The 16,007-nt window shown below is 38.4% G+C and overlaps 1 protein-coding gene across 4 annotated transcripts in view; it reads right to left on the bottom strand.

The window, feature by feature from the left end:
* The window catches only part of SDCCAG8 (SHH signaling and ciliogenesis regulator SDCCAG8), a 118,138-nt gene that overhangs the window by 50,745 nt on the left and 51,386 nt on the right, over positions 1–16,007 (bottom strand). For all 4 annotated transcript variants that reach the window (XM_042795603.1, XM_042795604.1, XM_042795602.1 and 1 more), the window contains one exon: positions 143–270. In XM_042795603.1, the coding sequence (XP_042651537.1) occupies positions 143–270 (128 nt within the window). The remainder of the gene's footprint in view (positions 1–142; positions 271–16,007) is intronic.

Raw genomic sequence — 16,007 nt, 5'->3', positions numbered from 1 at the left:
TAATTCGGAATCTCCGGTGTAGTTAGCATCTGCTCCCTTCGGCCAGCCAAAGGTTACAGGTGTTCCTGATGTCATTTCACAGTAAGGCGTGGGCCTGGCTTGTGAGTGAGTGCCCAGGCTCTAATCTTTCCCTACCACCTACCAGTTTTCTCATGCTGGGCCTCCATTTGCTGCATCTTCTGTGTCAGCTCCTGCTCTCTTTGCTGGGCCTGAAGGGCTCGGGCCTTTGCTTCATTGCTAATGCTGTGCTGAATGCTCTCTTTCTCCAATCTATAAAAAAAAACCCAAAACAAACAGGAAAAAAAGAAAAATAAAAATCACATACTGAAAATGATAAATTAAAAAGGCAAATCAGAATATGCAATTAATAATAACAAAAAAAAAGAAAAATCTGGCCAAGCTTTACGCATTAAACATTCCCCTCCCACTTCAGGTTATACAAACTGACCTTTCTCTTACAATGTCAAACATTCCCCAGTAACTGGTAGAAAATGGATACAAATCTATTTTCTGAGCAAAAATTAGCCTTTCAGACAAAAATACAATTTTATTTTTAAAAATTTTAAACATGATTTCTTTTTCATAAAGAAGTTCCCTGACATCAACTTTGCACTGAACAGATTATTTGGATTTTCTTTTAAATGCTATTTATTTAATTCTGCAATGAAGATCAGGGACCTGACCCTGAGATGGACTGGTTCCCAGTGAGCCAGCAGGACATAAGTCAATGGGAGCGATTGCCACAGTGCTCATAATACAGCTACTCTGAAAGCTTAATGAGTTTTCTTAAGCAACTAAACAAGTTTTAACTATTAATTTATGTAAATAGGAGATGAATGCATCCATTACAATAGAGAAAACTGTTAGCACCACACAGGCCCAGCCCCCTGTGGTTCTGCTCACCGGGGGGGTTGTACAGGAAGGTCTAAAGCCCAGTAATATTATCGAAGTAAGCAGGCAAGAGAGCAATTTACTTGACCAGATATGCAAGATGGGGCAATCTACTCCTGAGGCAAAACAAATGCTAGACTACCACACTCCATTGAAGCATTTTATTTAAAGCAAGCCAAGCAATAACAGCATGGAAAATAAAAACCCAAGAAGATATATGCATATAAATTAGAAAAGGTCCTAAACTGCAAATTCATATCTAGACTTTCCCAGAGGTTGTGAATATTTATCTGGTGCATAATAGGATCCAGATTCAAAATTTCAGTGAGTTCACACACACCAGGATTGATTTCTAGATTTCAAATTACATAATACGCACACACTTTTCTCCTAAAACTACATTTAGTAGCTTGGGCTAGGTTTCAATAAAGTCTTATAAACGTGTTGTTTTTTTCTGGGGATAATACCTATTTCAGTGGACTACAAAACAGAACACAGGCATAGATCATGTAAGGATAAAGCCACATCTCATGTGGTTGCTGCACTTAACCTTTGGATTGGTGCCTAATAACCCATCCGAGATATTGCAATATCTCAGCATGACACACAAAATGTTAAATCTTCTCTCTTAAATTTACCCCAAAGCAATACAAATGGTGGGTCACATTACACTAATTCCTGGTCCTGATGTTGCAAGCCCTACCTTAGGCAAAACTCCCTTTGATATCACAGGCAGTTTTTTTCTGAGGTAAGACTGAGAATGATTTGACACAGAGAATATGTTTAGATAGCAGAGAATATGTTTAGATAGCAAGAATATTATAGTGTTAAGGAAACAAAGCACATTTTTCAAGAAAATGTCATACATCGAACTGCATTTTATCACATCATTCTCAGAATTACTTTGTAATCATATTGGGGCTATCCTAAGGAGTGATGCTTGCATCATTTCCCAAGTGTAAGCTCCAAATATGGAAAGCATTACTATGAAAAATCTTTCCATATTTGAGGGAACCAGTCTTTTTAGCCCCCTTCCCCCCCTTCCAAACATCTTTTTACCTTCAGACAGTTGTCATGAGCACCAGACTGCTCAAAAAAAAAGTACCAGCGCCTAACACATCCCCCAAACACTTTCAGCTGAAGAAAGTGGCAGTAGCACAGTATTTTATTTAATAGAGTCTCATGTGAGATGGCTGTGTGCAGTTGGGTGCTGTGCTGTCATCTGGCACACAGCTGGCTGGTTAGCATTCTGCTGGGGGTAGCCTTCAGCATGTATCAAGCTGCACAACTCAAGCTACCAAGGCAAGCCTGTAAGGGTCCATTCCTCATTGCTAGGGTCCCTCCTGCCGACCAGATGCTAACGGGCAAGTTGAAAATAATTGGAGAATCTACTGCCACCAGAAACACTCTCTTGCTACGGGGATCCATCCAAAAGAAGTCACTATTTACTTTAGAGAGCAAACTAGCAGGAGCTCAGAAGCTATGGATGCATGGTAAGTTCCCTATGGCTGAAGTGTATACGGGGTGGGTGAAAATAGGTGCGTTTATACAGTGGATAAAGCTCAACTGTACGACTAGGAAAACATTGGTAAACAGAAGGGTAGCTGACCAGTCTCAGTCTCAGCACCTAGAAAATTTTGGGATTGAGATACATCTAGTGCCACATAAAGAGCAGTATCTGAGGTGCCTAGAGCTGCTGAGGAACAAAAAAATTTCCTGGAACCAAAGCTGTCTAAACTGAGTGGCAAGTCTTTCATCCACACCTTGAGTTGACACCTTCCCTGCTCTCTAAATTCAATCTCTCTGACCTCCTACAGAAAATTTCCCCAACACATTTTACATATACAGAGAAAAACAAAACAAAACAAAACAACAACCACAAAAAAAAAAAAGAAAAACAACAAAAAACAAAAAACAAAAAACAAAAAACAAAAAACAAAACAACAAACAAAAAAAACCAAACAAACAAAAAAAAAAAAACACCAACCCCATGGACCCATGGATAAGACACGCAGAAGGTGACCCAAGAGATTTCAGGAACTATTGGTAACATTCCTTCTACAACCAGCACATACTGCAGGAGTTTTAGAAGGTTTGACACTGGCTGCTTATTTGTAATTACTCTTAATTGTGAAAGAAGGGGAGCTTGATTTAAGAAAAAGAAAAGCTATGGACTGTAGACAGACGGAAACAGTTATACCCCTCCAGCATTAGTGTGAAGATATCAGAAGTCTTCTCCTACAAAAACTTCAAAATTTCTCATAATGACTAAAGGAAAGCACAGAGACAATATAAAGCAAAGCAACAACAGCCTAATGTTGCTGAGACAGGTAAGATCTGAATCAGAAATGACAGCTAAAAATTAATTATACCAGAACTTTTTAAAGCATCATCTGTAGGTATCAGGAAAAAGGGACCAAGTGGTTAAACTGCAGCAGCCTGTTTTCTGCTAGAATGCAAACACTGAATCAAAATTGGAGACAGTAGCAAAAATTACAGTTCTTTTACATAGTATCCATTGTGAAACACTAAATAAATGCCTATCTGCTAATAATTCTGAATTTGGCCATAACATTGGTCAGTTTTACTAAAGGAGAAGCATTGAGCTCATGGTAACTTTCATTTTTGTGCCACTAAGTCAAAAGCAACCAAGGACTCATTCACACCAGAGGCAAGCTCAACCCTTCCTCGAGCCCTGTTCTGAAACACAAGTTTTCCACAGTGATTTTAGTTCTAAACAACGATCGATTTGAGCCTGAGTTACATCTGTCAAGAGCAGCCTACTTAGTTAACTTGTTCACATATCTCAATGAACTGAATACCAGTTTGCAGTGACTGAAAGGTATGCTTTCTAAATATTCTTAACAAAAAAAAAAGGCACAGTAAACTGTAGCCTATAGCACAGGTAGAGGGACAAAATTGTGATCACTTGCAAACTTTAAAAAAATCCTTGCTGAAAATGAAGTGAAAATTCACTTTGAGCTCAAAACTAACATAGAAGTGTAATAGCTGAATTTGAGCCACCAGATTTAATAAAAAAACCTTTTCCTACCGCTAACAAACAAAAACTTGATTGCAGATACACTTTCAACTGAAGACTGCTCTCTGCCAAATAGCTTTGCCATAAAGAAAAGGAAGGATGTAAAGACTACTGATGTAAAAGACATATTTTACATACACAATAGTTCATCAATTTTTGACTGGAAAAAACAGAACTTAGATTGATAAAATTTTTAATTTCACAATGCAGTTCAATAGTAGGTATTTCTGCAAGAGTCTTTTTGCTTTGGTAACAGTAAAAATGCAAATTAAAAAAATACAGGAGGAATCTCAATGTAGAATTAGGCCTCTGACTGGAGGTTGCCAGAAAGTCTTCTGACAAAGCAACCATGACGTGAAGCAACCATGTTTCCCATATTGATTATTTGATTTTCCCATGAGATCAGCATGTGGCATTTTGCAAAAAGCTAACAGATCCATTAGTAAGGACTATGAACTTAACTGGACAAATTAAAATACTCTAGCAATTATCTCAGTCCAGTGGCACACAAGAAGTTATCATAACCTTACTTTTGACATCTTCATTTCTTATCAATTATAGTTAAAAATGTAATTATAAAATATTTTAGGCTTTCATATATACTTACTTTAAACTGGACTTCATAAATTATTAAGGCGTAGCTGGCATTTAGCGCTCTAAACGTTTGAGGTATCTGAACTAACAAGACTGTTGGTCTAAATAATGACTAGTCCTGGAACTCAGCACCAACACCCAGACTTGGACAGCAAAAGGACCGGTCAAGCCCAACATTGATGCTTGTACTACATGCCTCGGTGGTCGAGCACAGGCCTCTTTCCTAGATAACACACAGCCAGGTGGGCCAGCACTGTGAACTACTGCACAACAAATCACCTCAGAAGAGGGAGAGAGCTCAGCTGAAGGCTCCCTCAGTTCTTCCAGAGGAAATGGGCTTTCTCTCCCAGTATTTTTGAAAATAAATGTGTAGCACAAGCTTCTCTATACCAAATTGAGAAACAGTTTTGAGAAGGTTCCCAAGCACTTAATTCCCAGTATCTTTAACTCAATCTGGCCTGAGGGCCCTCAAATCAATTAGAACAGTCATGAAAATAAGACTTGAAAGCCTACTTGTATTAGGAACCCTAAAGATTTTAGCCAACAGCTTTGGGTACAAAGGCTCAGCAATGTTCTATGCAGTCTACTTTTCAAGCTTTCCACAATACAGGTCTATTGGACTGTCCATTACAAGCTGCTTTCTGAACTACTTTCTCACAGGTTATTTTGTATTACTATTTCAGCTACAAGTGTCAAGGGAAAAATGGAAAATCAGAGCAGATCCTTGCTCTTCTCTCAGGCAGGAGGGGAAAAAAACAACAAAACAATGAAAAAAAAACACACTACAACATTCATTGTAAAAAAAAAATAAACTTGAAACAAGAGGTCATAATACCTGCCCTGTTCTGCGAGGGGAAACATGAGAAAAATGTTTGCAGTCTCTCAATTTACTGTCAGAAAGTATTCAAATACCACAATGATAAAGATCATAAAAGAATGTATATAGAATAAGATCGTATGTTGGGTCAGAACACTTCACAAATTTCTTCCCTCTGTCCTCCATATGTATCTTCATAAGTATGTCATACACAGAAGGATAAGGGCTCAGTTTTTTTTTAGGTCAGCAGACAAGTCTAAAGGTTGGTCTGCAAATATGAAAAAAATACAATTTACCAAGAACTCATTCTGCCCAGGAATGGTCTTAAATAATTTCCTCTATTAATGTAGAATTCCTAAAACTGCTTTCAGACCTGCCTTTCAATTAAGCACTGCAGTATTCTATTCAGCTATTTATAATGGAGAACATATTTACAGAGTTTTATCTTATGCTATCCGTAGTCTTAGTATTTTCAAACATTTAGGTAAGGAAATACAACACAGTAGGACCCCAAATTCTGCAGATGAATAAGTAAATGCTGGTTTTAAGTTTAGCTATGATTAAAAACTATTAATTTCCTCACCTTCTAAACTACCAGGGCTCTAGAGCATGTACCTTGCTCATATGTTTGGATCAACGCAATAAGACAACTCAGGGTCACAAGATTTCTCCCTTTCCCTTAAGTCAGGCTTCTAGGAACCTTTTGGTTAGCATTGATTGTTTTGGTTATCTTTCTTTCAAATGCCTATGTTTTTTCATCTAAGAGGTTCTTGTTAATACCCAAGATTGCTATGACTGAGGACACAGCTGGACAGTGTTTCCTAGTTTCCTCTTATACAACACTGTAGATTTTTTTGCCATCTGATTTTTTTATAATAAAGGTTTTGATTTTTTAAGGGCATGTGTAAGTCCACCACAGCATCTTTGGACTGGCTGGATTTTACAGCTCTTGGTGTTTTTACAGGACAGAAGGAGAGGCATGAAATGAATGTTTGTATGACAAAAAAAAAATTAAAAAAGATGTACACGTGCATCCTTGTGCAAGAATTATGTAGAAATACCTTTTAAAAGCATCATGATCAGGTCATTTCTTTAAACCTCTCCAAGGAGCTGAAAAATTGCCCTTCCTGTATCCCATTGTGGGAATTACCCACTGAGTTGCTCTTTATGTCTGTTTCTGGGAGCTGACTGGATGCTGATTCTGGAGCTGGCTGCCAGGTCTTCTCAGCAGAGAGCTCAGGTTTCTGGAAGACGCCCCAGCCAGCACACTGTGTTTGGTGAGCTTCAGTACAATATACTTGTGCATGGTCAAATTTTGCAGAGAGCTAATTATTAATTTAATTGGTAGAACTGGTGGACTGTGTCATTGTTAAGGATGGATGTGGTCCTATTTGTGAGAATTGAGGGTTAAAAAAAAAAAAAAAAAAATCTTAATTTTTGTTTTTACAGTGTAAGGTGCTCGCTTACATTAGTTGATAGATACTGAGTTGAGAGTTTCCTAAAACAGTGAAAGATCAGTTTTCTTCTCATAACCACGTGAAGCAGAAGCTACTACAAGCAATTAGAAAAGTAATGTGAAGGTCAAGGGCTTAAAAGTGGTAAAAAATTAAGCATTCAAATTGATTTAGCTCTTTAAATGTGGGTTTGGAAAGTTAGATGATGCTACAGAAATAACTTTAAAGTAGAAATACCTTTAAAGTATGTTAGTGAACCACCCAACCAGAACTTTTTACTACCCTAGCTGAGATAAAGGACTGGAAAGGACAGCTCTGCCAGGTTACTACTACTTCACAAAAACACTTCAAAAGACAAAAACACGTTTGGGGGAGAAAACAAGAAAAGACGAAGATTCGTTCACATTTCCAACTTTGTCATGAGACTATTTACAATTATTTGACAAATTAGCTTAAAACTATTTTCCCCAAAATGCAAATAATTACCCAACTCTATTCTCATTGCCAGAATACAAATAATGTCAACTTGTTATACCACTTTTTTTTTTTTTTTAATTTAAATTTTGTTGAAATGGAAATCAGTGCGTATGACTTTCTTGTTCCCACTGAAACTTTTTCCATCTTTCTCTAAATTGAGCACAGCTACACCACTGGAACCACCTTATAACTTTTATATATATTTGCACTTTATATAGTATTAGGAGGTCTACAGAAACAATACAACACTAAATCTAAAACTTCCACTTTGCCCTTCACACCCTACCTGAGGCACCAGAAAATATTATACATTAATGGCTGTGCATGAAGAAGATTCATACTCTATTTTTGAGTATTTGCTGTACTTGAAAACTACTTCAGAATTACCACTAACTGGGGATATTGATGGACATGAGAAAGATGAAAAGTTGAAAGGGCATAGGAATTGAATGACACAGTGTTGCTCCCATGAAATTTTATATGATATAAAGAAGCTTGCATATAGTTAACTTGAGTATATGCATATATTATGGTATATTCCATCTCTACTTCTATCTACTAGGTCTACTAACAAAATGAAAGGATTGCATTTCTTACTTTAAATTCAGCATAAAAGAAAAAATTTGCAAACACCTAGCCTATAACATGATTTTATTCTTTCAGTCCTATGCCTTCAAGATATATATGGAAAACTACCAGTTCCTCAATAACTACTTTTCAATTTGCATAGTTCTCTGTAAACCAAGTCACAGCTAAATATTATCATTAACTGCCCTCTATTTCATTGTTAGAAAAGGAAAAAATTGTCTCTAACAGTAATTAACATCTGATATTAGGTCAAGTATACTGACTTAGAAGCAAAATCTGATTTTTCTGGCACATCTGTAAGCCTTGTCAGCAAGATGCATACCTTGTAAATAAACACCCATTCTGCAGCAGTTATTACCATCAGATGGTGAACTATTTGGCTGATAAATTTGCATAGAAACAGACAACTGAGCATAGAATAGAAGCTGCATGGGAAGATGCAACAGGAGAAGAAGTGGGGTTTATGATGTCTTAGTATGTAGCCCTAAACACTTCACAGTAGTGCACCCCTTTCTCTGTAATATTCTTTCTATCTTGGTTCCACAAGCCACTTTTACAAATGGCTGAATGTTGAAATGTTTGCTTCCCATATAAGATTTTTACAGACATTTACTCTGTATACACAGTTATTTAAATTACTGTCACTATATTTGAAATAAAGGAGTAATTTTCTTGACTTATGGTGATTCTTGAATTTGGCACCAGAAGTCTCTTACTTCAGGACAGATTTATGCCAGTCTAAGGTGGCATTGCCAGTGGCCGGTCCCTTTTCATCCTCTTATAATTAGCACTCATACAACTTCTTCTGCAAGAACAAATGAATCTTTTTCTATCCGATTAACTCCCTGAACCACCTGATCATACAGGTGCCTGATTTCCAGTGTCAGCACAAGCAATGGCCTGGCAATATGTGGCCAGACATAGCCATGTGTTACCACTCTAGGGACTTACTTTTTCAGCAGCAGCATAGACTTAGGCCAGCTTCAAACAATTGTGACTCTCTACTCCAAGGTTCAGCTTGTTAATACAGTAAATACAGCCGTCAGGCTCCTACCATTCAATCAAAAAACGATGCAGCTAAGTGATCTGCTATGAACTCAGTCTGCCAATTTAAATTTGTTCAAAACCCCAATGTTTTTGGTACGTTAACTTTGCACCAGCAAGCTTTACGCTGAATCAGGTATCATCTGTCCCACTGCAGCTGGCATAAAGTCAGCATAAACACTGCATTGCATGCTCTAGCTAATTCAAAAGGAAAGTGACTGTGTGCTCACACCTGATCTGGATCAGATCAGCACAACTAACTGATCCAGTAGATCACAGATGCACCATGAATGACTGCTGAACAGTCACCTACATTTTTCACAGACATTAGGTTTGGACATGCAACCTGCAGTTAAGCTACCACAGGCCTGATACTTTGAACTTGTTAACTCTCTCCAACTACTGCTTAAGTTGAGAGGAAGCAAGGAAAAGTTCTCCCTGGTTCCAAAGGACCAGGCCTCACATGAACAGCTTGGGAAGAAGCAGAACAATTTGACAGAACAAAGTGTTCTTCAGGATGACAATCTGAAAGACTGTATTTGATTTTGAAGGAATTTGACCTAGAATAAGCTAGACTTCTCCCCCATCCTACAGCAAGATACACATATTCCAGCAAACTGACAAACTTGTGACCAAAAGCAAGATGAGAAATACTGTGCTAACATTACATTGCACTTGGCTGCTGTTGATTTGCTCTAGATATTACAGAAACATCCCAATAAAAGACATGTTTATCTACTCACATTATCACAGGAGCTAGATACAAACAGGTGAGTTAAAAAATAAAAATCCAGCCTTATATGCCTTTTATTGTTTTGTTCAACTGTGGCATATTTTTTGTATTATCCTGATTGTAACTGTCTGCACATTAGTATTAGAAATAACAGACAGGCAGTATAACAGTTGAGGGTTTTGGTGTTTGGCTTTTTTTTTTTTTTGGTCAGGTTATAAATCTCTCTTCTTTATGCTGTCAAGAGTAAGGGAGAAACATATTTCAATAGCAACTTTAAAACGAAACTCACAAATTACTACCATTATGTTAAGTGCTAGATATCCCACTGTGCAGTTTTGCTTTGTGAATTTTTACCTTCTTCCATGCACACTTTTAGCCACTGATCGCACAGCCTTTCAGTGTTTTCTGCCTTTTCCTTTAAATAAACTGGCTCTGGCTCCTTCCATCTGGTTCCCCTTCCGTCAGCAACCCTGCACCTGTTCACACCTCCTCTCCTGTTGGATTCCACTGAACATTTCCTCCTCTGCCAGGGCTATTCTGGCACTCGCAACCTTTCTGTCATTCAATCCATCTGTCAGAAGTGAACTTTGTTTACCGCAAGCTTCTGCTTTCTTCTTCAAGAAGCAAAGCCCCTCAAGGTCATTGTCAAATGAACTGTCGGTGTGGATTTAAATCCACTTCTGCTAATCAGCAGAAGATGAAGTTCTTTACAGTCCTGTATTTGTGAAGATCGGTTTAGGGTATAGGAGAAATAACACAGAAGCAAAAGAATAGATTTTAATCATAATTTGTTAACTCCAGCAGCTAATGTGTTTTTCTTCACATACGTCTATCTGTACCTTTTTGCAAAGACTAGCAGAATCTGAGAAAGACTTGCAGAGCTATGCAACGAAGTGGAAAAGGCTAATAAAAATATTACGATTAAAATAATAAATGAAAGCTTTTGACTCATTTTAACACTCTGTAACAAAGATATTGACTAAAAATGCAAAGAGAAGATGGGAACAGCTGAATGAGTAAGTTTATAGTAAAACCTTAAAGAGGCCAACAGCATTCACTGTAAATTGTTTCATCTGTAGCATCTTTTTTTTTTTTTAAACTTACCTACTGATGTTTCAAGTGCAACACTATTTAAGGAAAAAAAAAAAAAAAAAACAAACAAAAAACAACAACTGAATATTTCTTCCTGTTTTCAAGCCTTGTAAAACACACACATATGCAATTCTTTGTTAAAATACTGCCTTCCACGTTGAGACAAATTGTAAAGATTCTTTGTCAGGGCCGAGACTAAATTCATATTGTCAACAGGATACATTATTTTTAGCAATTCCTGTGCCCATATTTCTTTTCAGGAATACATTCTGATAACCACAAACTTCTGAATTATTAACTAACCTCCTCAACAGTCTCATCCTCCTAAAATAAGAAATACATTTCAATTTCACTGCATACCTTGTATATCCTTTTTAAAAAAATAAAATCTTTTACCAAAATTAAATACAGTACCAAAAAATAAAATATATATTTTAAGTTTGGTAAGCAATTATAACGAACCACCCGTTTTATTACCCTTTTACAGAAAATGAATTTAAAGTAAAGCTTTCTGGGAGCAAATCCAGGAGGTAATCCAATCTCATTAGCAGAAATGCAGTTATACTTATGTTAGGTCTGAATCTGACTCTAGTCAAAATTGCATTGACAAATACTGCACAAGTTTAGCTTAATCATAACTTAATACTGATATATCCTTTATATGGGGATTAGTCTCTGAATTTGCAGGGGAATGTTTTCTGATGTTATGATCTTCTTCTACAGGAAGCCACGTGCAGGTGAACAAAAGCACTGGAAACAGAAGAGGAATTCTGGAACAAAAAGAATATGCAACAGTGTCCCACCTAACTACAGAGAAACTTTTATTCCTCGGTTTGATTTAAGCCCTGTAGAAGGCAACTGAGCAAGAAGCGGCTAAGCAAGAGCAGTTGCTCCTCTTTCTACAAAAACTGTAGTTTGATGCTCAAACCACCAGGAACACTGGGGCAGCCAACAGTGGCCTGCTATTAAGGTTGCCACGCTGCCAGCAGAGCCAGGGGAAGGAGGTCAGTCCTGTCGGGCCGCCGACAGCCGAGGCTGTGCTCATCTGCTCGCTCAAGACAGTGACAGGCATCTCCCAGCTCATCCTCCCCTGACCAATCACCGGCACAAGGGCACTGAGAAAGGGGGTGAGGAGAGCAGCCAGGCAGCCAAAGCTGATGTGCTCAAGTGATTTTTTTCTTCCTCCCTCCATCCACCAGCTACTTTCTCCAGAGATGACGACCTACAGGCTGATGCTCTTCAGTGTCAAGTTTGATAAAGTCCCCAGCTGAGGACCCTTTGGGCTCTCTGTTGAATATTTTTCCAGGCAAGAGTTTCAGGAGCAGAATCTTGCACAGAAGAAAAAAAAAAAAAAACAGAAACAAAACCCAAAAAAGACATAACAAACCAACAGTCTCTGTGACTGCACAAAATAAACAACTTTGCCTATACTTTTGAAAGCACAAGGCAGCTTTCAAAATTAAGTTCACAAATACCAAGCGCTGATAGAAAAAGTACATTTTAGCTTATTGTAAAAACAAGCTTTCAGATGTACTTGAGAGAAAAGCCCTAGAACAAGTCAAAAATAAAGATAAAAATCAGAACCATTTTTCCAGTAGCAAATTCAGCAAAAAATCCAGCAGCCTTGAATACATGTGTCTGGAAGATTTTTATGGTTCAAAGAAATAAATCATTATCCTGTTGTCATTAGTCACACAAATAGAAAACCTAATTTGAATGAGATCAAAGTAAATATTTGATACACACGCATAAACTTATTACTGTTAGTGCTGAATAAGAACTGCTCAAAACAAAGACCTTATAAAGATGTTTGTTTTCTACAGCAGTTAGTCTCTTCTGTATTTCATCTGAATTCACTGCTCGCTCCAAAGCGCTTTAAGTATTGTCACTGCTCCTGAACCACACTCTACATGCAGTAGCAATTTGGCTGCCTCAACAACCTGATGCGATGTATAAAAGATGAAATCATTAGAGAAATTTGATGTGACCAGTTGCAGTTTAAATGCCACGGAGAAAAATTTAGATGAATCTGAGACTAAAATCTGAAAATGTATTATTGCCTTTTCCTTGGGAAATTTGTACTGTAGGACAATAAATTGTCAACTGTGTTTAGACTTTTTAAAAATGGAAAAAAAAGGTGATTTATAAAGACTTTCATATTCAAAGTTAACACATGATCCTGGATTTATTCTTTACTCTTTCACATATATTTTCTTTCTTTCTTTCCCTTTTAAACTTCATCAATGGCCTTTACATGTTTGTACAATCGTCTTAAATATATTTAAATGATTAAATAGAAAGATATTTAAATAATTGTGTATTATCTTGACACAAAGCATATCAGCTTCAAATTTTCTACATGGCACTGCCAGAAGACGACAGAGCCGATTTATTTCAAATCATTCAGTATCAGTCTTCATAAAGCAGCATATGGTCTTATCATGGCAGGTAAAATATTTTACCTTCTATAATAACGCAGAGTAGCTAATTTATCTACATGCTATATAATCAGATAAACAATTTCAGCTGCACTATGAAAACCTGTAGGCAAGGGAGAAATTTATCCCCCACCACTTTATTGATTTTTCCGCCTATACATTCATATAATTGCTAACAATAGAGGTTATTCTTTCTTCCATCCCCTTCTTCAATTACCTTAAAGCAAGACCTTCTTTTCAGTTGTGGAAATATTTGCAGTTTCTACAGCTGCAGGACAAAGAACTGAGACATTTCCACAGAGTTGCTCGGGGGAAAAGGAAGGTAAAAAAAGAGCTTTGCAAGATGCTATTGCAAGTAAAGCAGAGTGAATGACAACTTTCAAAGCTACCACAATCATTTACTAATGTGCTGCTATACCAAATAAGTCTAATTTTTTTTGACAGCACCAAATTAGATTTATTGCAGAAACTGCTGCATAAATAGCATATGGCTATGTTATACCACCTATTTCAAATCCCTGTAATGTTTCCTCCCCTCCCTGCTCAAAATGAATAATTGAGCCAAGCTATAAACCTTCTGCAGACAAGAGATATACAAGTTTAAAAAGCAGATGCAAGAGATGTAGATTTCTTTGTTGAAATTGTCTAAAAAAGTACCACGTATCCCAGTCAACAAAACTGGGCAGTAATAGGTCAAGTCTCCCTCGCTACACTTCAGGATTTTATTTGCCCCTTTCCTCGATAAAATTTTGTTTCATTTCTCGTTCAGGCTGACAGTCGCCAACACGGGGCATGACCTCGTAATCCTCTCGCACATGACTACCTCTTACTTGCACAAGAACTCCTATTGATCTTTACTTCTTACGTGAGTCAAATTATTCATGTGACTCAAGATCAGAAGGCTCGGACCTCCATTCATTCCTCACAAGCTCTCATTTATGAAGAGGGAAGTGCCTCCCCTGAGCAAAAATAAAACATCAGAAAACTGGTTTCATTCATTAGAGGGGCCCACTCCTGTGGGAAGGCGCCGACCTACAGCTCTCCCCCCTTTCAACAGGAGCAAAGTTTTCTTATCGGTTTGCTGGATCCGTCCCCGGACCCACGTGCTTTTGTATTTCTGTCCCTCGCCAAAGTCTGCGTTCAATATGCTGCTACGACAAAATACGAAAACACGTAACCTCATTACGCGGCGGGACGGAGAGGAAAGCCGCGCGTTTTTGAGGTAGGAGGGGGCACGGCACACCTAGGCGGGACGCGCTGGGCGCCCAGCAGGCCGCAGCGGGGGCCTGGCCGGCCGGTCCGCGCCTCCCCGCTCCCCTGGCCCGGGCCGAGGGCCGCCGGGCGCCTCCAAAGTTTGTGCGGCCGCCGCCCGGAAAAGACGTTGCAAGGTCTTCTCTCCGGCCGACGGGCACACCACTGCACACATCGTGGAAGGCTGCGGCTACCCCGCCGCTTGCCTCTCGGTGGTCAGTCCTCCCAGCTGCCCTATCCGTTACTGTCTGATTAGCTCTGCGAAGGAGCCCCTCCCCGGCCAGCTTTCCCCGCCATCTGTTCCACACGCGATGGCTGCCGCCCAGCAGCCTCGCGCTGCCCTCCTACCTGGCACCCGGCTCCCGGCCTTACCCCAAAGTGCTAACACAGGTTCTCGCTGCTGGCAGAGTCAGGATTTCATTACTACTACTTTGACAAGTGCAGGGTTGTTTGTAATTTCTCTTTTATCCTGATTTTGATTGTACAACCACCTCCCACTGATTCAGTTTGCTTCAGTTTTGTTGCTCACAGATTTTACTCTCCACATTAATCTCCCTCTGGCATGTTACTGCATCTGTTCCCTTTTTTATTATTAATTTTCAAATTCCCACCATTTTTGACAAAAAGGAGGTAATCTACACTCTGCTTCTGCCCATTTCATTTTCTTTAATTTGGAAGATAAGTATGAAAGCGTGCCAAAGAAGTTAATTCTCCGTTAACAGTTTATTTTCTGGCATCCCGATGCCTTTGTATATGAAAAACAGATAGAAATAAATGTTGACTGAATCACAACAACATAGTTGCAACCGTCTCTAAATTTAATGAAAAGTAAACATATGAAGCAGAATCTAAAAAGTTTATTAGTTATCAGAGTTGTTTCATGTTATCACTCCTCCCTGCATTTTAAAATAATGGTTTTGTACAAGATGAGCAGAATATAAAAAAATTAGAAATCAATCACTGCTTACACCTCATTTCTGCTTCTCTCCTCTTCCCCTCCCCACCACCCCAATTTAAGTGTTATTGGTCCTTTCATCAGTCAGTCAGCCCGGGAACATAAAACATATCTCAGTCATTTAATATTAGTAACAGAATTTCTTCGAATATTACCTCTTTTACAGCATAGAAGATGGACTCTTTCTGATGTGCTAAAATTGTTGGAAAAAGCACGGCAGTAAGTGTGCTGCTAACTAATAGATACTACTAGAAAAAAGAAAAAAAAACCAACAATACATAATACTAAGTACGGTGCAACTCCCTAGAAGGCTATATATAGCTACCAAGAAGCTAGATTACATTTTATCACTTAATAGTATAGATTAAATAGGGAAGTCAATGTATGAGGCATGCTGTAATTCTAACAAGGAATGCTGGTGACGACATACAGCTCAACACCAAAGCTTCAGTGACTAAATGATGCCACAGGAACCTGGAGGTGGAGTGATAGATTTATGAGCTGTATTTATTATACATGTAATACAAATTAGCATTAATGGAGTCACTGAAACTAACAAGAAGGGACAATGCACGATATGAAGGCTATAGCACTGCTAAAACCCACTGTACTCCCCAAGTGCCACTTTCTTAG

Source organism: Tyto alba, unplaced genomic scaffold (assembly GCF_018691265.1).
Source record: "Tyto alba isolate M040663 unplaced genomic scaffold, T.alba_DEE_v4.0 Super-Scaffold_22, whole genome shotgun sequence".
NCBI classification, from domain to species: domain Eukaryota; kingdom Metazoa; phylum Chordata; class Aves; order Strigiformes; family Tytonidae; genus Tyto; species Tyto alba.
This window is presented reverse-complemented; position numbering and strand designations above follow the sequence as displayed.